General features: G+C 44.3%; 1 protein-coding gene across 14 annotated transcripts in view; it reads right to left on the bottom strand.

Moving 5' to 3' along the window:
- MALRD1 (MAM and LDL receptor class A domain containing 1) overlaps window positions 1–23,904 on the bottom strand; it is a 551,665-nt gene that overhangs the window by 114,906 nt on the left and 412,855 nt on the right. For all 14 annotated transcript variants that reach the window (XM_056519234.1, XM_056519235.1, XM_056519233.1 and 11 more), the window contains 2 exons: window positions 4,724–4,881; window positions 2,744–2,945 (listed from right to left, as the gene is read on the bottom strand). In XM_056519234.1, the coding sequence (XP_056375209.1) occupies window positions 2,744–2,945; window positions 4,724–4,881 (360 nt within the window). The remainder of the gene's footprint in view (window positions 1–2,743; window positions 2,946–4,723; window positions 4,882–23,904) is intronic.

Genomic DNA, 23,904 nt, shown 5'->3' with positions numbered 1-23,904 from the left:
ATGTGAACATTGCCTTACACCTCGTGCTCTGAAGCTCTGCCTGTTCTGACTGGTTGCTGAATATTAGCACAAGCTCACCACAAGTTCACAAATAAGTTAGTGAACGGAAACAGATCCCAACAAAGACAGAACAATAGTAAACTACAAACAGAGAGAAAAAAAAAAACAGGATTAGGTGACTGCCGTACATGTGGCATACACTCAAAGTGAATGTACATATAAAGCCGCTTTCATTCCCAGCTTTATGATACCTAGTGCGGAATCCAGAATAGTTCTAGAGATGTATGCTCCCTACAGAACAAAGTTTGCTTCTCCCCCTCTCACGACTTCTATTGTAGACTCCTTTGCTGCCCTCATTTCCTCTGCTCTTCTGATGAGAACCAGGATTTGAAGATCTTATACTTGTGCGGCCGCTATTTGCCAAGTATGGGCACTCGTAGTTTTTTTTTATTATTTTTAATTTTTTTATGACAGGCTGGATGGATTTTCATTTACAAAGAGCAATCCCAGATAAACTTCAAAGGTCTGCGATTGTGCGCTGCCGGCTGAAGCGTTGGAGATAGGCATATGTGTCTCTGCAGGATCGCTCGACAAAATGCTGGGTTCATTGAGGAAACATTTCATGCATGTAGACTTTCAGATCTAACCACTAAAACACATGGTAAAAAAGCTACAAAGAGCCTAAGCCGTTCTCTTCTGGCACGCACAGAATTCATCCTTTTTAAGTGACACCTTTATAGTCTGGCCATAATGCCCTGACTCAGTACAAGATGCCGGCGCATTATTTTAACAAGAGCTACCTGGAGGCGAAAACATATTAATGCAATATGCCCGCAGTGTGGAATGCCGGATTCATGTAGCATTCTTCTTCTATAAACTAAGAGTAGGCAACAGTAGGGCAGCAACTATAAAGCTGGCAGCGCCAGGAGGCTCCATCTGTGTTGTAGACATTATCCTCATACTAGATGAACTGCGGCTTATCACAATTACTCTTTATTTGAATAAGTTATCAATAGGTATTTTATAAGAAAGAAATGTAATTCCGGAATGAAATCTTCCATTATTACCCAACTATTTTGGCACAAATTTACTGTTGCAAATGTGCCAGAATTCTGAATCAATGGCCCCTACTAAAGTGTTTCCGGACTGTTTTGGATGGGTTTTGCGGGAACAAAATAAATAATAACTTTTACACCATAATCTCAAGGAATCATGAGGGACTTGACTATAAGAAAAGGGGTGTGGCTACATGTAACAATCAATTTACTAAAGGATTCATCTAAACAAATCCACAAATAAATTATCTTACAAAGTGTCATCTCCAAATGCCTGTATAAAGCTGGCCATTCACATTAGATAAGTGTCAACTAAACCCGACCACTTAATCAGGTAAAATATTATGTGGTGGCCTCCTGACTCTCCCCGGATGCCAGATGTTGGAAAAGAGAAGGATCAGGCATGTTGAATCTTAAATGGCACTGTCAGAATCAAAAACTTTTCAGATGTTGTACATTTTGGCAAAATATTAACCTTTCTAATATACTATTACTAATATATTAACATTAAAAAAATGCTTAGCTCCTTTTTATAGAACTCATGGATTATAAAATGGACCACTAGGGGTCCCCATACCATCCAAAGCATAATCCTGTCCAGCTGCAGAATCCTCTTTGCTCCAGCTGAAGCAAATGCTGGGACAAAGTCCAGGAAGTGAGGGCAGGACTAGCAATCCTCTGTGCTTACTCCTGTCTTATTAGACTGCAGCATGAAAACAAGATGAGGGGGTTGCAGAGCAGCCTGCAGTAATTGGATGAAGAGACCCAGCACAGCACAGCAGACTCAGGGAGGAAGTGAATGCATGGTGAGTGAAGTGCTTGCTTCAGCCAAGCCAGTTCCTGAGCAGTAGATATCAGAAGGAGTGAGCATCAAAACAGAGGGATTTGTGAGCAAAATACAGAAGCTAGACACATAAAAATGCCATGTAAAGCATCTGCATGACCTAGTGAGTAACGTATACAAGCATAATTTTTTCTGTGATATGACAGCTTTAATTGCCTTGAGATAAACCACCAACAGAGTCTGACAGTGGCATTCTCACATCTCGTCATTCATAGCACTTGCACACTCTTGCACGCCAAGTCAAGCATATATGTAAACAGGGAGGGGGATTAGGAGAGACAGCTGTTAGTCAAACAGAGACAGCATTTAGCCAACAATTGTGGCCAGAGGCTTTGTGGGCAATACAGTCACAAACCTTATTGCCAACATTCTGTTGTGGTACCCAAAGATTCTTCTATCTGGAAATTCTTACGTTAGATTAGAAATAGCTACAGTATTAGGAAAGGTCTTGCCCATACATGGTGCATATATGGCACTGGGGAAAGCATCGGTGGAGAACATGAATTCACTCAAATCCTTTGGTAAACTTTTACTATAAAATGAACCTCCATAAAAAAGCAGAGTCAACTAGTAATACAATATTACATCATGCATACCAGGGCTCAAGTCCTGCAGGAATGCATGGGGACAGAGTTCCTGCACTTTTTCCATGGCAGGAACACTCTTCCCATTAACAGGAGTCCTGCAGGACCAGCCCTTGAGTGGAAATCTTGGGCTAGTTTCTACACTTTCCCACCCTGATAAATACAATATGACCTCCATCCAGCCCTCCATGCATTGTTGCTTAGATACTGTATGTCTCCATCTTACCAGTACCGTATACAATCCAATGAAAACCACTCACCTTCTTCATAGCAGTCTAATGTAAATGATATATCATCCAAAGCAATGTCAACTTTTTTGTTGACCCCTACTTGAGCTTCGAACGTCACCCGAAATGGAGTGTTGCTAGCCAGAATGACACTGCTGTACATCCACCTTTGCTCCATGCTCTCGGTCGCCGACCACAGAAGAATATTCAGTCCATATTCAGTGATTATATACACCTGTTAATAAGTATATAAAATGCACTACGTAAAACAGTCCACGATGTTCCTAACGTATAGTAAAACTCCCATTAATCACATTTTAGGGGATTTGGAATGATTTCCCGCTCCTGTATGGGCTGATGGATGGTATAGACGGCGTCACCCAGACAACAATTTATGCCGATGATAAAACCAATCAGTCTTGCTTTAAAGAACTCGGCGCACGATGCATGCAAACCTATCATAAAAAGTGAATGACTTTGAAAAGCTGCGAAAAGGCAAATGTCTAAATAATCAATTTCCTCTCATATTCCACTGACACAATAAGGTGATGTGGAACAGGAAAATACATGCATAAACAGAATAGGTGAATATGCAAAAACATCCTGTTTATTCTAGGCAGATGAGAGAATCCGGGAAAGGTGACATTCAAGAATGTGTTTATTAGAAGGAAGAGCCCACATTCGTGTATCCATTGGAAAGAACCCGGACATTATACATAGACAGCTTATTGAGAATGTCTTACATGGGCAACCCCTTTTTATTTGAAGGGTCCCCCGGTGACAAGCTCATGATATGGTGTCCTGATGGTGATCTGCCATAATCTGTGTTGGTACTAATGATTCAGATAATGAGTTACCTGGATGTGGGCAACAATGCAAGAAACGAAACACGTTGTGTTATGTCTAATGTAGGCCTAAGGGGGAGGTACATGACCCAGAGAGTCTTTCTTTAGAGTTTTATGAAACCCTGTGTCATGCACTACCTGACCTGCTCTACACTTGGTATGCAGAATATATTAAAGGATTATACTGGTTTATATTTTAATTTTTAATTAAAATTGCCTTGCAGCTTTTGAAAAATAGAAAAAAACAACCACACTCACCAGCTCTGATCCTTTGACACTTCCATTCTGACGGCTCCTGGTCCCCGCTGTTCTCTGCTTCTTCCTGCTGCCTGGGATCTGTTGTACTTGCAGGTAACTGCTCAGTGCTTGCTCGGCCAATCACTGTTTGAGTCAGGTCACCACTGTGGTCAGTGTATGGCTGAGCAGGAAGTTCTGCATGGACAACACGTCACAGAAAGCTGAGAGCAGTGGGCACCATCAGAATGGAACCATCAAGGGATCAGGGCAGATAAGTATAGTTGTTGTTTTTTTTTTTCTAATGCACCCGTGCCAAATGTAAAAAAATATATAATAGGCACTCTCATTTGAACAAACTTTGAATAGATCAATAATACATGTGAATATAAGAAACTTTGTGATATCTTTTCTCCTGTTATCAAGTTTCTTTCCACCCCCCACCCTCCTGTGACACTGTATTCCACTTTGAAAATCAGCTCAGCTTTGTCTGCAAGACAAGCAATAGAAGTCTATGAATGGGGAAGGAAGGAGCTTCGCCCACTAGCTCTGGGAGAACTACCAATTATAGATGAAGCCTGCAGAGCAGTAATTTGCTTAGAAATACCATATACAAGTTATATAATGCCCATAAATGGTGCTGCTCCTCATGTACACACAAGACAGCTTATCCTGAAGAATCAACCCTCCGTATGTCAATATATGTTTCAGAAATGTTGTGGATTATCTCTTCTGACTTTAGTAGGTACATCAAAAATGTATTAAAGCTCTGTACATATGGCAGCCAGAAAAGCACTGTACAGCAGCACAGAGAGTCCCTTACAGCGCTCTGCTATGATTCCATATACATGAAGTGTAAGTATTGGAACATTTTGGCTGATTCACTTCCATAAATGTAATGCAATTTAACTTAACTTATTTAATTTTTATTCACCTTTAACATCCCAGACTGTGGAGGCCCAACCAGGTAATACCAAAACCGTACTCGGCACTTCTCACTGGTGGCAGGAAAATGTTTAGTGGTAAATATTCGTGCTGTATCTCCATCCTTTTGCTTGACTGCATTGGCATAGAGAAAGAATCTTCCTTTACCTTTAAAAGAAATATGAATAAAAATTTACACACATGACATAGTGGGATAGTAATAAAGCAATATGTCACAACCATCTACCCTACAAACATGCCTTAAAGGGGTTGTGCAGACCCTACCCACAGTAAAGGTAAAAACGATATGATTACAGGGGTCCGACTGATTAAACCCAAGTGTCCTATTAGAATGAAGCTCCCTTCATTCTCTATTGGTTCTACCAGAAATATCCTTGTACAGGGTTCAGGTGTCTCTGTGGCTCCCATAGAAAATGAATAGAATAAGACCGGTTGCTCCAATCTAATGGGAGACTCGGGTTTCTGTTCTTGGGATTGGGAACTGGACCCCCTATGATCAGATAGTTATCCCCTACTCTATAAACAGGAGGAGGAGAGTTGGGAAACCCCATCAATGTTTACCTTACAGTGATTTTTTAGTTCTATGAATTACTAGACAAAGAAAGTAGAAGTTCTCTGCATTATGCATTATAGTTATTTTTGTAAAACCTGATAATCCCTTTTAATCACCGTTTTTCAAACCTCATCCAAAAATACAGTACAATAGCACTTCTATGGGATTGGAGCAATCAGGCTAGCCTTATAGGGTCATATGGGCATTAAAATATCCATAGGAAAAGAGATAAGAGTCTGACCGTGTTGGGTCTGACCGGGGCCTGTCTCATACCTCTCAGTGTTCCAGTACCTCTCAGTGTTCCAGTACAAACTGGTCTTGGTAGTGACTGCCAGGTCCGGCACTGGCCACATTGATGTCCCGCCTCAGTTAATCAGTGGTTGGCTGAGCAAGCTGTCACTGCTGAGACTGGTTTGTCTTGGAAGGTGGGGGCCGGAGCACTCTGAGGTAAGAGACGAGACCCGTTCTGGAGATTGCAGGGCTCCCAGTGGTCAGACCGTCCTCAATCAGACATTTATCCCCTATCCTGTTGATAGGTTAAACGTTTTTAATACCTGGATAACCCCTTTATCTACAGCAATGAATTTCGGACACCCATAGTCCTGTCACTGGTTTTACGGTTATCCTTCTTTGGAGCACATTTTGTAAATACTAACTAATGTTGTACAATTATGGCATGGTGATGATGCCGGCTCATGCCTTTAGCAGAGGTAAGCTGTAATACACAGGTAACACTTCACTGCAAAGGGCAGGAGTGTAGCTATATCTTATATCAACAATTTAACACAACCATTTAACCATTTAAAACATTGATCTCATGTTCAGTGGTTAGGTAACAGGAAAGGGCTCCCTCTGTCACACTATCAGTGCCCCTGAGACATAATCACAGGGTGCCGATGGGTTGTAATAGCACTCAGGTTTGGCACCCAGAGGTAGAACCTAATAGGCTGCCTTTTGGTATAACACTAACTGTCATAATACACTGCATTACAAAAATTTGCCAACGTTCTATGGAAATAATCAAGGCATTGCACGTTGTTTAAGTCCCCTAAGAAAACCGATTCAAATTTAGCAGAAGTAAAAAAATTAGGCAAAAAATTTGGTGAAGATCTTAGGAGAAATTACAAATAAGTGTTGGCACAGAAAGAATGTCGCTGGATAGTGCAACTGGGCACGATGACACCTGGAGGCCAAATTGAACAGTTCTCATTTGCTGCGTTCCTATAAATGTTAAGTCCATTAGTGATTTTAACTTTGTGTCTTATTCCTTTATTTACAGTTTTTAGAGTTTAGTCTCATGATTTTTCTGATAAACACGAATATATTCGGCAAAATCAGTACAAGAATACAAGAAGCTATGGTAATAAAGTTTCAGTGATGGATTTTAAAATGTGTGAAGAAATTTGAGGCGTTTTATAAAAATCCTCCCTCCTCTCTTCTTTGCAAACTTTTGTTTTCCTTTCCCCTCCCTTTTCCTCCTTTTCCCCTTTTTTTCTCTCACTTAGTGCAATGTGAAGTCTTGATTTGCCACCGTATGTTCTTACTATTCACTATAGTCAATCATTATTCTTTGGGTGTATTTTTAGTGTTATTTATTTTGACATTTTTGAATAAAATTGCTGTGGGGTTTTATTATTATATGATATTTGGATCACACATAATTGAGTGTTTGAGACAACACATTTTTACAATGGGGTAATGTTTGCTAAACAGCACTTAGTCGCTTTATGGTTATGTATTTTATTATATTTATTAATATATGGAATTATGATGTATAGTTTTGAAAAAAATTTTTGACCCTAAGTAATAATATGGGTATATAAAGCACTATTATCAATGGTAGTTGCTTTGTCTGTCAATATTGCATTTTATTTTATGCATTTGCAGTTTTGTATTTACACTGGTATGCATCAAATTGGTGCTATAATAGGTTGAGGTATAGCGGATTTGCCCTAATTTCTCTGCCCTAAGATGCCAATGTTATTATTATGATTCTTTTCCTAGTATTTATTCAAGTCCGTGATTTGTCCTAGTGCGTAGGCGCGGTGGTCTCCTCCTTACAGCCCTGCCTAGTCCGGCGCTGAGTTCCGTGATGCGCACACTCTGTACTTTGGTCTGAGTGCGCGCGTCGCGGTCGAAGTGCCGGAAGTGGAGCAGTGAGTGGTGGACAAGAGCCCTGCGCCTGCGCAAAAACGGGACCAATCACCTGATGCTTTCATATCCGGTCTGCCGGATATATAAAGCCCTAAGCTAGAGAGGAAGTAGACAGTGGCCCCTAGAGAAAGTGGAACAACGAAACGGCGTTGGGGCACAGAGACTATCGCCATCATGGGTAAGCACACTTGCACTCAGTAATTAGTCATCTATAATTATGCTTAATTTGAGCACTTTATATAATAACACTGGGAATGCGGAGGTTTAGGCTATGCACCCAGTGTACCTAGTCAGAGCTGTTACGCCGAGCGCTCCGGGTCCCCGCTCCTCCCCGGAGCGCTCACGGCTTTCTTCTGTTCGCAGCGCCCCGGTCAGACCCGCTGACCGGGTGCGCTGCGATAATGTCCCCAGCCAGGATGCGATTCGCGATGCGGGACGCGCCCGCTCGCGGTGCGCATCCCGACCCACTTACCAGACTTGTTCCCCGTCTGTGCTGTCCCGGCGCGCGCGGCCCCGCTCCCTAGGGCGCGCGCGCGCCGGGTCTTTGCGATTTAAAGGGCCGGTGCGCCACTGATTGGCGCATGGGTTTTAATTAGTGTCTTCACCTGTGCACTTCCCTATTTATACCTCACTTCCCCTGCACTCCCTCGCCAGATCTTGTTGCCATTGTGCCAGTGAAAGCGTTCCTTGTGTGTTCCTAGCCTGTGTTCCAGACCTCTTGCCGTTGCCCCTGAGTACGATCCTTGCTGCCTGCCCTGACCTTCTGCTACGTCCGACCCTGCTCTTGTCTAATCCCTTGTACCGCGCCTATCTCAGCAGTCAGAGAGGTTGAGCCGTTGCCGGTGGATACGACCTGGTTGCTACCGCCGCTGCAAGTCCATCCCGCTTTGCGGCGGGCTCTGGCGAAAACCAGTAGCTACTTAGAACCGGTCCACCGACACGGTCCACGCCAATCCCTCTCTGACACAGAGGATCCACCTCCAGCCTGCCGAATCCTGACAAGAGCATTGAATGTTGATGCATGCCAGTTATTGGTAGGGTGCGTTCACACCATGTTTTCACTTAACAGTTCCTGTATCAGGTTTTTGATAAAAAACGGATTCCTCAAAACCTGACTAAACTAAATCAAAACGTGTATACAAATTTTTATCTGTATACGGTTGAAAACCTTATACGGTTTGAAAAATGATGTCCGGCTGCATCCGTTTTTTAAGAAAAAAAATGTATACGTTTAGATTTTTTTTCACTCCATTATGAATAAAGTTTCACTTGTTTGATTGAAATTCCAAGAAAAAAAAATTAGCAAAGCCAAAAACCGTATGGTGAAAACTGGATGGAACCATACGCACATACGGTTCTGTACGGTTCCCATTGACTCCCATGTTAAAAAAAAACGTATACGGTTTAATACAATTTTTCAACTGGACCAAAAACCGTGGTTTATAAAGATATATGAATTTTATTGAAGTAGTTTTCATGAACTCTTTTGTGTTTTTCGTGTACATATACTACAATGCAATAGACCACAATAGACTACAATACAATGCAATAGCCAACACAACACTACAATGCAATAGACTACAATAGACTACGCTAAATATAAAAGAAACTATAACACAGATGTAAACAGAGCGTAAGGCGACTGCTGAAGAACTTAAAATGACAGACTGTCCCACAATCAAAACTACATTGACATTTGTCAAGTTTTGACTTTGTATCCAAAAAACTATGATTTTTCCCCATAATTATCGCTTCTGTATGACATACTGTAATTAAAACGTCTTTTTCGATAATTATGACTATTCAAGCGATAACTATGTATTTACGTCTCACAATTAGCGCTTCCACCATCATAATTATAAATTATTTCTCATCATTACGACTTTCTGTCTCCTAATTATTACTTTATTCTCTTAATGGTGACTTTATAGCACATTAATGATTTTTTTCCTCATATTTATAGTAACCCTCTAATTACTGAGCTATATTTTATTCCCCTTTTTAGTTTTTCCTCCTAGTCTTCTAATAGCCGACTTTTATTATTTCGCCGAGCCATATAAGTGATTCTCTTTTTTTCGGACCCAATGACACTTTAATATGACACCTTTAATTTGCCCTTATACAGTATATACTGCAAAAATGAAAAAATAAATAAAAATAAAATTATAGTGGTATCCAATTTAAATGGCATATGTTTTATTTTACTACTGTTAAAAAATTTCACCTTCTGATCCTTGGAAGATCACTTCCAGCTGGTGGAGTCAGGATCAGCAGGTTCAGTGTATTCCTCCTGACCTCACTTTATTACATTTACGGTACTTTTGTTACAGCCATTTTATTAGAAGAGGGGAGTATGAAAAGGTAACATGGTCCTAGATTATGGCAGGTATAGTAATATAAGGTTGGCGATTCTTAGTAAATGTAAAATTCAATTATTTATCATTATAGGGTTGTTACTAAACTAATTGGATGAAACATAGACAATAGAAATGGCCAATTTACCCTACAGCCACATGATGTGTCCTTGTGTTTCTGGTATTTATGTATACCAAGGGTAACATTCAATATTTGTGTATTTTATAATGTCATAAATGATTATGCAACCCGTTACTATACACTATATGGACATAAGTATGAGTACACCTACAAATTACATGTACAGGAGCTTTTAAGACATTCCAAAGGGGTACTCCTGAAGAAAAGAAATGTTTTCAAGTCTACTGGTGTCAGAAAGTTATACAGATTTGTAAATTACTTCTATTTAAGAATCTTAAAACATCCAGTACTTATTAGCTGCTTCTCCAGAAGAAGTTGTGTAGTCCTTTCCAGTCTGACCACAGTGCTCTATGCTGCTACCTCAGTCTGTGTCAGGAATTGTCCAGAGCAGGAGCAAAGCTCCATAGCAAATTTCACCTGCTCAGGACAGTTCCTAACATTAACAGAGGTGGCAGCAGAGATCATTGTGGTCAGCCTGAAAAGACCTACACAACTTCCTCTGTAGTATACAGCAGCTGATAAGTACTACTTGATTCGAGAAAAATAATTCTCCAGTGTACCTCTTTATTATGAGGATTGTCCCCCCCTAGCATTTATGACAGTTTCCACTCTTTTGTGGAGACATTCTACAAGATTTTGGAGATGTCTGTAAGAATGTTTGTCCATTTGTGAGACCAGACACTGGTGTTGAATGAGAAGGCTTGGCTCGCAGTCTCTGTTCTGGTTCAGTCAAGTTTCAGTCCGGACTCACCCAACCATATGTTTATGGACTTTCCTTTACACACAGGGGAGCATTCATACTGGGACAGAAAAAGACAAACCCAATCTGTTCCCACAAACTTGGAAGCACAAAGTTTTCTAAAATATCTTGGTAAACTGAAGCATCAAGATTTCCCTTCACTGGAACTAGGGAGCCTAAGCCAACAAACTGAGACCCCCACCACCACCACCACCACCACCACAGCATTATCCTTCCTCCACCAAACCTTACAGCTGGCACAATTCTCAGCTGGAACATTCTCTTGGCATTTGCCAAACCCGGACTTGTCCACAGGCCCATCGCTAAAGGACAGGTAAACCAAGCAATTGCTTGTGGCCCCAAGGTGGCCTGGTACCCCAAGCAGAGCCGGTGCTTGTTGTGCTTCCTATAAGGCTGCAGCCCCCTCAGTGCTCTATAGAAAGCCTCAGGCGGCTGCAGTACGCCTGGTCACCTCCCGGGTTCCTCCCCTTCCGTGTAGCGTGGCTGAGCTCCTTTTCCTCCTGGCTGTCAGTCCAGCCAGGTACCGCGCGGTACAGGAACAGGAGATTCAGTTTCCTGTTCCCAGATGGACTGACAGGAAGTGTACACTGATTGCTCACTTCCTTTCAGTCCAAGTGACGCGCCACAATCTGTATAATGTGAATACAGGTTGATCTAGTGATCACATTATACAGATTGTGGTGCGTCTTTTGAGCGTTTTTTTCACATGGTCACTATATAGTTCTATATAGACAACATCGCCTCATGTTCACATAGATATTGTAGTAATGGTAGCACACAAGTTGATAGATCTATATTAGATCGGCGACTATATTACATATACTTAATACACTAATACTGCGATACAGTTTGACATACTTTGCCCTCTACTAAGATTCCGGCTTTGCATTCCCCCAACGAGCGCGCATGCGCGAGCCAGAGGAAGCAATCACATGACGTGATCATGTGACAAGCTATGCGGCCGGAAACATGAAAACATATGGGACTCTGCACTCCGATCTACGGCGTTTGGGAGCGCCATGACAGATAATATTATAGTATGTGATTCACGCCCACTCGCCATCAATGTTTTTAATCATGTTTGTAACTTCAAAGCTTATGCACTTAAGCACTTTACTCTGTTTACACAATAATGTACATTTTGATGAAATCATGTTTATATGATGTATATGTATGATAACGGAGAAGCACTTGGAATCACTATACAATATGTTTTTTTTATATATATATATATATATATGAGAATAGCACTTTGTTGCATTGTATATGAGGGTTTAATGAAGTTTATAATTGGAATTGATTGTTCACCTTATATATTGTATCACTTGTGACCACCTATTCATTCTTGAGAAAGACAGTGTGATGCTGTTGAAACGTCGCATTCACTTCTGACCATGGGTCAATAAACACGTTTGTTTACCTACTCCTCACATGACCCTTGTGTGTTGATCCCTGCCCGAACTGTATGCACTGGGTAAATCATACACAATAAGGGGATCATGTCAGGTACCCCTAGAAAGAGGATTTGATGGAGAACCCAAATATTAGAAGAATATGTGGGTGCCTGGCCCATGATAGAAGATAGAAGACATTTTCTATTCTTTGGGCATAAAGGTATCATAAGGGAGTGGCAACATCTACCTCTCCTCCTTGTCCTGCCCAGGGGCTGAACATAGAGGTGTCTCTTGTCCATAGCAGGATATAAAACTGCAGACCTGGGGGGACTAGGGGCGCTTGCATGGGGGACAAGATCTAATTTTGGATGCCAGACGCCATTTCCTACCAGACCCCATGGCCTAGAACTCTGTAACTTTCTCTAAGGAAGGATTCTATGTTTTTTCCCTTTTATTTAATTTTCTGTGTGGCGAAACTTTGTCTTGTTAACATCTATTTTTACATGTACTGTGAATATTTTTCTTTCATAATAAATCATTCATTTATTAAGTACCGCCTTATGTCTGGTAAAACGGACGTACGTTGTCCTTGGAGAGATTGAAGTTATAGTCTTAAATTTACTTTGGCTACATTATAGATTTGGATTAATCTTTTTCCTGTTTTTATACACTACTGGGGATAGTAGATTATATTTGGGAATTGTAGCATATCCAGATTGGATTGATAGCTTCCTGTCGGCTTGAAATTGACGGGTGGTGGCAGCGATACCTTTAAATTGGGTGGTTTAAGAGGGATTTTTTATCATTATTTTCGGTCTAGGGTAGACAAATAGTGATTTTATAGATAACCCTTCCACCCGCACGTCTCTGTTCGTGACAAACTGGACCGAAAATCCAAACTCCTGGAACGCTTGGTCTACTCCCGCCTTATCTGCTATCTCTCCGAGAACTTTCTCCTTGACCCCTTACAGTCTGGTTTCCGCTCCCTTCACTCGACAGAAACCGCCCTAACCAAAGTCACTAACAATCTTCTGACGGCCAAATCAAATGGCAATTTCTCTTTACTGATTCTCTTGGACCTCTCTGCGGCTTTTGACACTGTGGATCAGCAACTCCTCCTCAGTAGTCTCTGCTCCATCGGTCTCAAGGACTCTGCTCTCGCCTGGTTTTCCTCCTATCTCTCTGGCCGCTCCTTTAGCATCTCGTTTTCTGGCTCTACTTCTTCTCCTCTTCCCCTTGCTGTCGGGGTTCCCCAGGGATCGGTCCTGGGTCCTCTACTCTTCACTCTACACATCCCCCATTGGAAAAAAAATCATTAGATTTGTTTTCCAGTACCACCTCTATGCTGATGACACCCAACTTTATACCTCTTCCTCCAACATCACCCCTGCACTCCTACAGAATACCAGTGACTGTCTCTCTGCTGTCTCAGACATCATGTCCTCTTTATATCTGAAACTAAATCATTTGAAAACAGAACTTCTTGTTTTTCTCCATCAACTGATACTGTACCTAACCCTGACATTTCCATCTCGGTATGTGGTACTACCATAACTCCCGGGCAGCAGGCTCGCTGTCTTGGAGTTATACTTGACTCTGATCTGTCTTTCACTCCCCATATTCAGTCCCTTTCACGTTCTTGTCACCTGCATCTCAAAAACACTTCCAGAATCCGCCCGTTTCTCACTACTGAAACTGCTAAAACTCTCATTATTGCTTTGATTCACTCCTGCCATGACTACTGTAACTTTTTACTAATAGGCCCATCCTTTCTCCAAACTCTGTCCTCTCCAGTCCATCCTTAATGCCGCAGCCAGACTCATCTTCCTCTCCAGCCGCTACACCGACGCCTCCTCCCTGTGCCAGTCACTACACTGGTTACCAATTCAGTCCAGAATACAACACAAAATCCTCAGTCTCACACACAAAGCTCTCCACAATGCTGCACCTCCCTACATCTCCTCTCTCATCTCTGTCTACCATCCTACACGTTCTCTCCGATCTGCTCATGATCTCACACTAACATCTTCTATAATCCGAAGTTCTCACTCCTGTCTCCAAGACTTCACTCGTGCTGCACCGGTTCTCTGGAATGCTATCCCTCAATCCCTCAGACTCAACAACAACATCCATAGTTTCAAATGTGGCCTGAAAACACATCTCTTCAGACAGGCCTATAACAGTCTCTAATTGGCCTCAACATTTCCCCAACATACCCCCAACATATCCCCAACATATCCCCAACATATCCCCACACCTCTTGTTTGAATAGTTATTGTGTAATATTATGTCTGATACTTGTCTTTGTTTGTACCCAATAATTGTAAGCGCTGCGAAATCTGTAGGCGCTATATAAATACAATTATTATTATTATTATTAAAATTATTATTATTACTCCTGGAGTGCTGTGGAGCCTCTTTGTGTGACATTGAATCTATGTGCAGTCTGTGACTGGGACTGACTACATCTGCTTGCACCCGGCACGTGTTCATCTTATCCTTACTATTTGGTAGTGCTGCTACTACCGTTGGATGGTATCTATCTATCTATCCTTTGTGAGTGCTATGTTGTCAACATAAGGAAAGAATAACCATTAACTAACCATTTATCCACTCAACTACTGTAATGATTTTTTCAATGTCGGATCCATAAACTACAAACACCAATGCATCCAAGAAATATTATTGATTTATTTATTTATTTTTAAATCACTTCAGCCCGCTTTTGTGTTTTTTTCTGCTTTACACTTCAAAGAGAGGTAATCCTTTGAAGGACAATTTACAATTAGCTTGATAATGTGATGACATTGACTCTGGTGCATTGTGGGAAGAACCAATTATTTTCTTTTCATGTTTCTTTACAGAAAACTATAGTGTTTTTCCTATTTTCACTAATATTGTAAGCTTAAGTAACAACCCTGTATTTCTTTCTAGATTCATATGTTTGTAGATACAATAGATAGATGATAGACAGACAGACAGACAGACAGATAGATAGATAGATAGATAGATAGATAGATAGATAAAATGATCCAGACGAGCAGCACTTCTAAACAGTGAAGCAGTAGAGGTGCACACAGACTGTAAACCTTAGTTAGGGGACTTTAACATGGATTTAGAATAAACCAATAGGGAACTTTATTCCATCTTTACCAGTGTACAGGGAGCTATGTTTCAGCAGCCTCTCATCCAAGCTTGAAAATGGCAGCAAGAGGCTGCCAAAGCATAGCTCCCCGTACACTGCTAAACATGGAATAAGATTCACTATTGGTTTATTCTACATTTGTGTGCTGCAGTTCCTTTGCAGATAGATAGATAGATACTGTAGATAGATATGAGATAGATAGATAGATATGAGATAGATAGATAGAAAGATATGAGATAGATAGATAGATAGATAGATAGATATGAGATAGATAGATAGATAGAAAGATATAGATAGATAGATAGATATGAGATAGATAGATATGAAATAGAGATAGATAGATATGAGATAGATATGAGATAGATATGAGATAGATAGATAGATAGATAGATAAACACATAATAGAAGCCAATAGGACACAGCAAAATGGGCGAAAAAAATAGCTTTTTTATTGTCAGAAAGTGCAAATACAGCCACATTTCAGAAACACATTGCCATTTTCAAGCATGAGACTTCTGACCAGGGTCTGTATCTCCTACAAGCACTACCTCTACCCTATCTGGCTGTGCTTATTTCCTGTCTCTTCTAGAGGACAGACAGATAGATAGATAGATAGATAGATAGACAGACAGACAGACTGATAGATATTTTAAGTCAACATGCAGGTAGGACATAATAAATTTAAATTTAAAATGTGAAGATACATCACAAGTGTCACGATTCGGCTTACAGGTTGTGGATCCACTGTGTCAGCGAGGGATTGGCGTGGACCGTGCAGGTGGACCGGTTCTAAGAGGCTACTGGTGTTCACCAGAGCCCGCCGCAAAGCGGGATGGTCTTGCTGCGGCAGTAGCAACCAGGTCGTATCCACTAGCAACGGCTCAACCTCGCTGACTGCTGAGAAGGCGTGGGACAGAAGGACTAGGCAGAGGCAAGGTCAGACGTAGCAGAAGGTCGGGGCAGGCGGCAAGGTTCGTAGTCAAGATGGATAGCAGGAGTTCAGGTAACACAGGCTTTGGACAACACTAAACGCTTTCACTGGCACAAGGCAACAAGATCCGGCAAGGGAGTGCAGGGGAAGTGCTATGATATAGCCAGGGAGCAGGTGGAAGCCAATTAAGCTATTTGGGCCAGGCACCAATGATTGGTGCACTGGCCCTTTAAGTCTCAGAGAGCTGGCGCGCGCGCGCCCTAGAGAGCGGAGCCGCGCGCGCCAGCACATGACAGCAGGGGACCGGGACGGGTAAGTGACTTGGGATGCGATTCGCAAGCGGGCCCGTCCCGCTGTGCGAATCGCATCCCCGACGGCCATGTCAGTGCAGCGCTCCCGGTCAGCGGGACTGACCGGGACGCTGCAGGGAGAGAGACGCCGTGAGCGCTCCGGGGAGGAGCAGGGACCCGGAGCGCTCGGCGTAACAGTACCCCCCCCCCCCTTAGGTCTCCCCCTTTTTTTGTCCGACAACTGCTTTACCTGGGACGAGTACACCGGGAGTGAATGGAGGGTTTCCTCAAAGGCAGGCAGTACAGCAGGAGTGGGAATGGGGAGGGAGGGCAGAGGGTGAAGCTTGGCACGGGGCAGTGTGTCACCAGGACGGGGGCCATGAAGAGGCACTGAGGCTTGCCTGACGGGACTGGGAGGGGGGGAGAGGCATTTCTTAAGGCAAGCAGAGTCCCAGTTCTTGATCTCCCCGGTGGTCCAGTCAAGGGTGGGAGAATGAAGCCGGAGCCATGGTAGACCGAGGAGGACCTCAGAGGTACAGTTGGGAAGGACGAAGAATTCAATCATTTCATGATGGGGTCCAATACACATTAAGAGGGGTTTTGTGCGGTAACGCACGGTGCAATCCAATCTGACTCCGTTGACCGCGGAAATGTAGAGCGGCTTGACGAGACGGGTCACCGGGATGCAGAATTTATTCACCAAAGACTCCAAAATAAAATTCCCAGAGGCACCAGAGTCCAAGCAGGCCACGGCTGAGAGGGAGGAGTTGGCAGAAGGAGAGATCTGCACGGGCACCGTGAGACGTGGAGAAGCAGATTTTGAACCAAGAGACGCCACACCCACGTGAGCTGGGTGCGTGCGTGCGTTTCCTAGACGTGGAGGACGAATAGGGCAATCCACCAAGAAATGCTCGGTACTGGCACAGTACAGACAAAGATTTTCTTCTCTACGGCGATTCCTCTCTTCCTGGGTCAGGCGAGACCGATCCACTTGCATGGCCTCCTCGGCGGGAGGCCCAGGCTTAGATTGCAAAGGATACTGTGGGAGAGGTGTCCAGAGATCTAAGTCTTTTTCCTGGCGGAGCTCCTGATGTCTCTCAGAAAAACGCATGTCAATGCGTGTGGCCAAATGGATAAGTTCTTGCAGGTTGGCAGGAATCTCTCGTGCGGCCAGCACATCCTTGATGCTACTGGATAGGCCTTTTTTAAAGGTCGCGCAGAGAGCCTCGTTATTCCATGATAATTCGGAAGCAAGAGTACGAAATTGGATGGCGTACTCGCCCACTGAAGAATTACCCTGGACCAGGTTCAGCAGGGCAGTCTCGGCAGAGGAAGCTCGGGCTGGTTCCTCGAAGACACTACGGACTTCAGCGAAGAAGGACTGGACTGTGGCTGTGGCAGGATCATTGCGGTCCCAGAGCGGTGTGGCCCAAGACAAGGCCTTTCCTGAAAGAAGGCTCACTACGAACGCCACCTTAGACCGTTCTGTAGGAAACAAGTCCGACAACATCTCCATATGCAGGGAACATTGAGACAAAAATCCACGGCTGAGTCTAGAGTCCCCATCAAATTTGTCCGGCAGGGCCAAGCGGAGGCTAGGAGCGGCCACTCGCTGCGGAGGAGGTGCAGGAGCTGGCGGAGGAGATGGTTGCTGCTGTAGCAGAGGCAGAAGTTGCTGTAACATGGCGGTCAACTGCGACAGCTGCTGTCCTTGTTGGGCAATCTGCTGCGATTGCTGAGCGACCACCGTGGGAAGGTCAGCGAGACTTGGCAGCGGCACCTCAGCGGGATCCATGGCCGGATCTACTGTCACGATTCGGCTTACAGGTTGTGGATCCACTGTGTCAGCGAGGGATTGGCGTGGACCGTGCAGGTGGACCGGTTCTAAGAGGCTACTGGTGTTCACCAGAGCCCGCCGCAAAGCGGGATGGTCTTGCTACGGCAGTAGCAACCAGGTCGTATCCACTAGCAACGGCTCAACCTCGCTGACTGCTGAGAAGGCGTGGGACAGAAGGACTAGGCAGAGGCAAGGTCAGACGTAGCAGAAGGTCGGGGCAGGCGGCAAGGTTCGTAGTCAAGATGGATAGCAGGAGTTCAGGTAACACAGGCTTTGGACAACACTAAACGCTTTCACTGGCACAAGGCAACAAGATCCGGCAAGGGAGTGCAGGGGAAGTGCTATGATATAGCCAGGGAGCAGGTGGAAGCCAATTAAGCTAATTGGGCCAGGCACCAATGATTGGTGCACTGGCCCTTTAAGTCTCAGAGAGCTGGCGCGCGCGCGCCCTAGAGAGCGGAGCCGCACGCGCCAGCACATGACAGCAGGGGACCGGGACGGGTAAGTGACTTGGGATGCGATTCGCAAGCGGGCGCGTCCCGCTGTGCGAATCGCATCCCCGACGGCCATGTCAGTGCAGCGCTCCCGGTCAGCGGGACTGACCGGGGCGCTGCAGGGAGAGAGACGCCGTGAGCGCTCCAGGGAGGAGCAGGGACCCGGAGCGCTCGGCGTAACAACAAGCTGCTGCTCCCTCTCCCCTCTCACAGCATGAGGTCACTTCCATGGGTGCTGGGCCAAGGAGATTGCAGCATCTTATCCCCACCACTAAACAAGAACTTTCTACTGGCTATGGAGATTTGTGAACATTAACAGTAAACCCTTAGGCAGGGAAAGGAACTACAGAATGCTAGCAGGTAAGGAAAAGGCCTTTAACCCCTTGGGGATGGAGGGTTTTTCCGTTTTTGCACTTTCATTTTTTCCTCCTTACCTTTTAAAAATCATAATCCTTTCAATTTTGCACCTAAAATCCATGTGATGGCTTATTTTTTTGTGCCACTAATTCTACTTTGTAATGACATCAGTCATTTTACCCAAAAATCTACGACAAAATGGAAAAAAAATCATTGTGCGACAAAATTGAAGAAAAAATATAATTTTGTAACTTTTGGGGGCTTCCGTTTCTACACAGTAAATTTTTTGGTAAAAATTACAACTTATCTTTATTCTGTAGGTCCATACGATTAAAATGATACCCTACTTATATACCGTATATACTCGAGTATAAGCCGACCCGAGTATAAGCCGAGACCCCTAATTTCAACCCAAAATCCCAGGAAAAGTTATTGACTCGAGTATAAGCCTAGGGTGGGAAATACCTCATCCCCCCCTGTCATCATCCAGACCCGTCATTAACATCCTCATCATCATCCCCTTGTCATCATCCCACACATCCCCCCTTCATCATCCCCTTATCATCCCACACATCCCCCCCTTCATCATCCCCTTATCATCCCACACATCCCCCCTTCATCATCCCCTTATCATCCCACACATCCCCCCTTCATCATCCCCTTGTCATCATCCCACACATCCCCCCTTCATCATCCCCTTATCATCCCACACATCCCCCCTTCATCATCCCCTTATCATCCCACACATCCCCCCTTCATCATCCCCTTGTAATCATCCCACACCCCCCCTTCATCATCCCCTTGTCATCATCCCCACCCCCCTTCATCATCCCCACATCCCCCCTTCATCATCCTCTTCTCATCATTCGCCCTCAGTGGTCTTCAACCTGCGGACCTCCAGAGGTTTCAAAACTACAACTCCCAGCAAGCCCGGGCAGCCATCGGCTGTCCGGACTTGCTGGGAGTTGTAGTTTTGAAACCTCCGGAGGTCCGCAGGTTGAAGACCACTGCGGCCTTCAACATCATCCAGCCCCCTCTCACCCCCTTTAGTTCTGAGTACTCACCTCCGCTCGGCGCTGGTCCGGTCCTGCAGGGCTGTCCGGTGAGGAGGTGGTCCGGTGGGATAGTGGTTCCGGGCTGCTATCTTCACCGGGGGCGCCTCTTCTCCGCGCTTCCGGCCCGGAATAGAGCCGTTGCCTTGACAACGACGCATCTGCGTCGTTGTCAAGGCAACGTGACGATTCTGAGGCCGGGCCCGAAGCGCTTAGAAGAGGCCTCCCCGGTGAAGATAGCAGCCCGGAACCACTATCCCACCGGACGACCTCCTCACCGGACAGCCCTGCAGGACCGGACCAGCGCCGAGCGGAGGTGAGTACTCAGAACTAAAGGGGGTGAGAGGGGGCTGGATGATGTTGAAGGCCGCAGTGGTCTTCAACCTGCGGACCTACGGAGGTTTCAAAACTACAACTCCCAGCAAGCCCAGACAGCCGATGGCTGCCCTGGCTTGCTGGGAGTTGTAGTTTTGAAACCTCTGGAAGTCCGCAGGTTGAAGACCACTGCGGGTGGGGGAGTTCACTCGAGTATAAGCCGAGGGAGGTGTTTTCAGCACGAAAAATCGTGCTGAAAAACTCGGCTTATACTCGAGTATATACGGTAGGTTTGATTTTGTCGCACTTCTGGAAAAAATCATAACTACATGCATGAAAATGTATGCGTTTAAAATTGTCATCTTCTGACCCCTATAACTTTTTAATTTTTCCGCGTACAGGGCAGTATGCGGAAATCTGAAGTTTTTAGCGGTACAATTTTTTTTATTGATAAGACTTTTTGATCGCTTTTTATTCATTTTTTCATTATATAAAAAGTGACCAAAAATACGCTATATTGGACTTTGGAATTTTTTTGCGTGTGCGCCATTGGCCGTGTGTTTTAATTAACAATATATTTGTATAATTCGGACATTTCTGCGATACCACATATGTTTATTTTTATTTACACTTTTTTTTTTCTTTAAAGGGGGTGATTCAAACTTTTATTAGGGAAGGGGTTAAATTATCTTTATTAACTTTTTTTTTCCACTTTTTTTTGCAGTTATAGCTCCCATGGGGGGCTATAACACTGCACACACTGATCTTTTACATTGATCAATGGTTTCTCATAGGAAACCATTGATCAATGATTCTGTCGCTTGACTGCTCATGCCTGGATCTCAGGCACTGAGCAGTCATTCGGCGATCGGACACCAGGAGGCAGGAAAGGGGACCTACATCTGTCCTACAGCTGTTCTGGATGCGGTGATTTCGCAGCGGCGATCCCAAACAGCCCCCTGAGCTAACCGGCATTAGTTTACTTTCACTTTAGACGCGGCATTCAACTTTGAACGCCGCATCTAAAGGGTTAATAGCACACGGCAACGCGATCAGTGCCGCATGCTATTAGCCACGGGTCCCCGCCGTTGTTATAACACCGTGGCCCCGCTTTATTGAAAGGGAGTGGGCGAACGACGTACAGGTACAGTGAAACCTTCCCATAAGACTAGGCCTAGATTTATCACACTGTGAGAGAAAAACTGGAGTGATTTTCCCACAGCAACCAATCACAACTCAGCTTTCACTTTACCAGAGCTTGTTAGCTGAGCTGTGATTGGTTGCTGGGGGAAAATCAATCCAGTTTTTCTCTCACACAGTTTGATAAATCTGGGCCAATCCCTTTTCAAGGACAACCTCCTTATCCAGACCAGATTTTCTTTGACAGATTTTTTATAATTTTGTATGCTTTCTTTAAAGTTTTACTGTCAGAGAATTTTTTAAAATTCTCTTACTTATGACAGTAACGCTTTAAGAAGACCGCCCCCCTAGAAAAAAAATTAGGCTATCCGCATCTCCCCACTGAGCCCTCACAGCTGTTGTGCTGACTTTCTAGTCTCTGCTTTTCCCCCCCAGGTTTCTGGTGACTTGTCTCTGCAGGGACTCCCAAGCTCAGCCAATCAGTGGTCACAGCGGTGTCCAGCCTTAATCTGTGATTGGTTGAGTGGACAGTTCTTGTGTGTATGACACATCCCCAGGAGGCAACAAGGATGACCAGAGACCACTTCAACACGGCAGCTGTCAGGGCTTGGGGGAGGTGAGCATGCCCCTTAAAGTCAAATATATATATTGTTTGTACCGAAACAACCCCTTTAAGGTCTCGTCCACACTGCTGAAACTTGGATGCCCACCCAAAGAATTAACATGTTAATTCTATGAGAAAAATCCTGCCGGACTGCATTGCCCCCTATAGAGATGGCAATGTTTGCAGAATCCTTTATTTAAAACATTTTTTCAGCTTTTTTTTAACCCATTTTTTAGGATAATGCAAAAAAAAAAAAAAATGGCCTGAAAGAAGTCCCTTGCACTTAATGTAATATACAGGGGCCCAAAGAAGAAACTGGGAAATGCCAGCGCATACCATCCTGATAAAGAGCAAAAGAGCATTTATTTTGCCATACTTGGGGCCCATGACACATATGCCGATTGTGGTCCCACAAAGACAGTATGAACATAGACTAATGCGGTATCCCCCTGCTTATGTTTTCTTTTGGCCTGATATAGTAAAACCTGTCTAAATACTGTGTTGTTAAATCTGACTATTATGTTGATATTGATAATGCTTAATAGCACTTTAATATTGCACCACGTGCCTGGCAGCTTGGAGTTAACCTAATTTACATACACCTTAATGCTCTCTGCTGCCACCTACTGGTGAACAGAATTATCTAGTAACAGAGGAGGAATTAGCATATTAGTTTTTAGGTACCCAGATTTTCCTGAAAACGTGGTCTTGAGGTCCTGAGCATAAATTTTTGAGTCTTGAGTATAGTCAGTGCAAAGCTACTTGCCAAGGCCTACCCACGGTTGCATGGGTCCAAGCCTGGTGTAGTAACTACAGTCACCCTGAAAAGACCAAAAGTCTTTTTTTGGTGGCCAATTCTCTTCTTTAGTCTGATGGAGTAGCAATTTTGAAGACCCCTTAGCTGTATGTTGCCTATATGGACCTCCAGTTGAGAATAAACCATCTTTCTACCACCAGGAGCCAATTGGAATCATTTCTAGTTGTCATCCCAAGAATTCAACCATCTCAAGAACTAACTTCCTTAGGTCTTAAAAGTCTATGGTGCCATCCAGAGAAGCAAGGGAGAGATTGCCGCGAACCAGGGAGTAAAGCATGTGGTAGCTCGATCTAATGATCATGGGGGTGTCAACACTAAACCCTAGTGTCACGATGCCGGCTGGCAGGTAGTGGATCCTCTGTGCCAGAGAGGGATGGGCGAGGACCGCGCTAGTGGACCGGTTCTAAGTCACTACTGGTTTTCACCAGAGCCCGCCGCAAAGCGGGATGGTCTTGCTGCGGCGGTAGTGACCAGGTCGTATCCACTAGCAACGGCTCACCTCTCTGACTGCTGAAGATAGGCGCGGTACAAGGGAGTAGACAGAAGCAAGGTCGGACGTAGCAGAAGGTCGGGGCAGGCAGCAAGGATCGTAGTCAGGGGCAACGGCAGGAGGTCTGGAACACGGGCTAGGAACAAACAAGGGAACGCTTTCACTAGGCACAAGTGCAACAAGATCCGGCAAGGGAGTGCAGGGGAAGTGAGGTATAAGTAGGGAGTGCACAGGTGGAAACTAATTAAGCTAATTGGGAAGATTGGGCCAGGCACCAACATTGGTGCACTGGCCCTTTAAATCGCAGAGACCCGGCGCGCGCGCGCCCTAGGGAGCGGGGC

This window comes from Hyla sarda, chromosome 5 (assembly GCF_029499605.1).
Source record: "Hyla sarda isolate aHylSar1 chromosome 5, aHylSar1.hap1, whole genome shotgun sequence".
Taxonomy (NCBI): domain Eukaryota; kingdom Metazoa; phylum Chordata; class Amphibia; order Anura; family Hylidae; genus Hyla; species Hyla sarda.
Note: the sequence above shows the minus strand (reverse complement) of the source record. Positions and strands in the feature narration are given on the sequence as shown.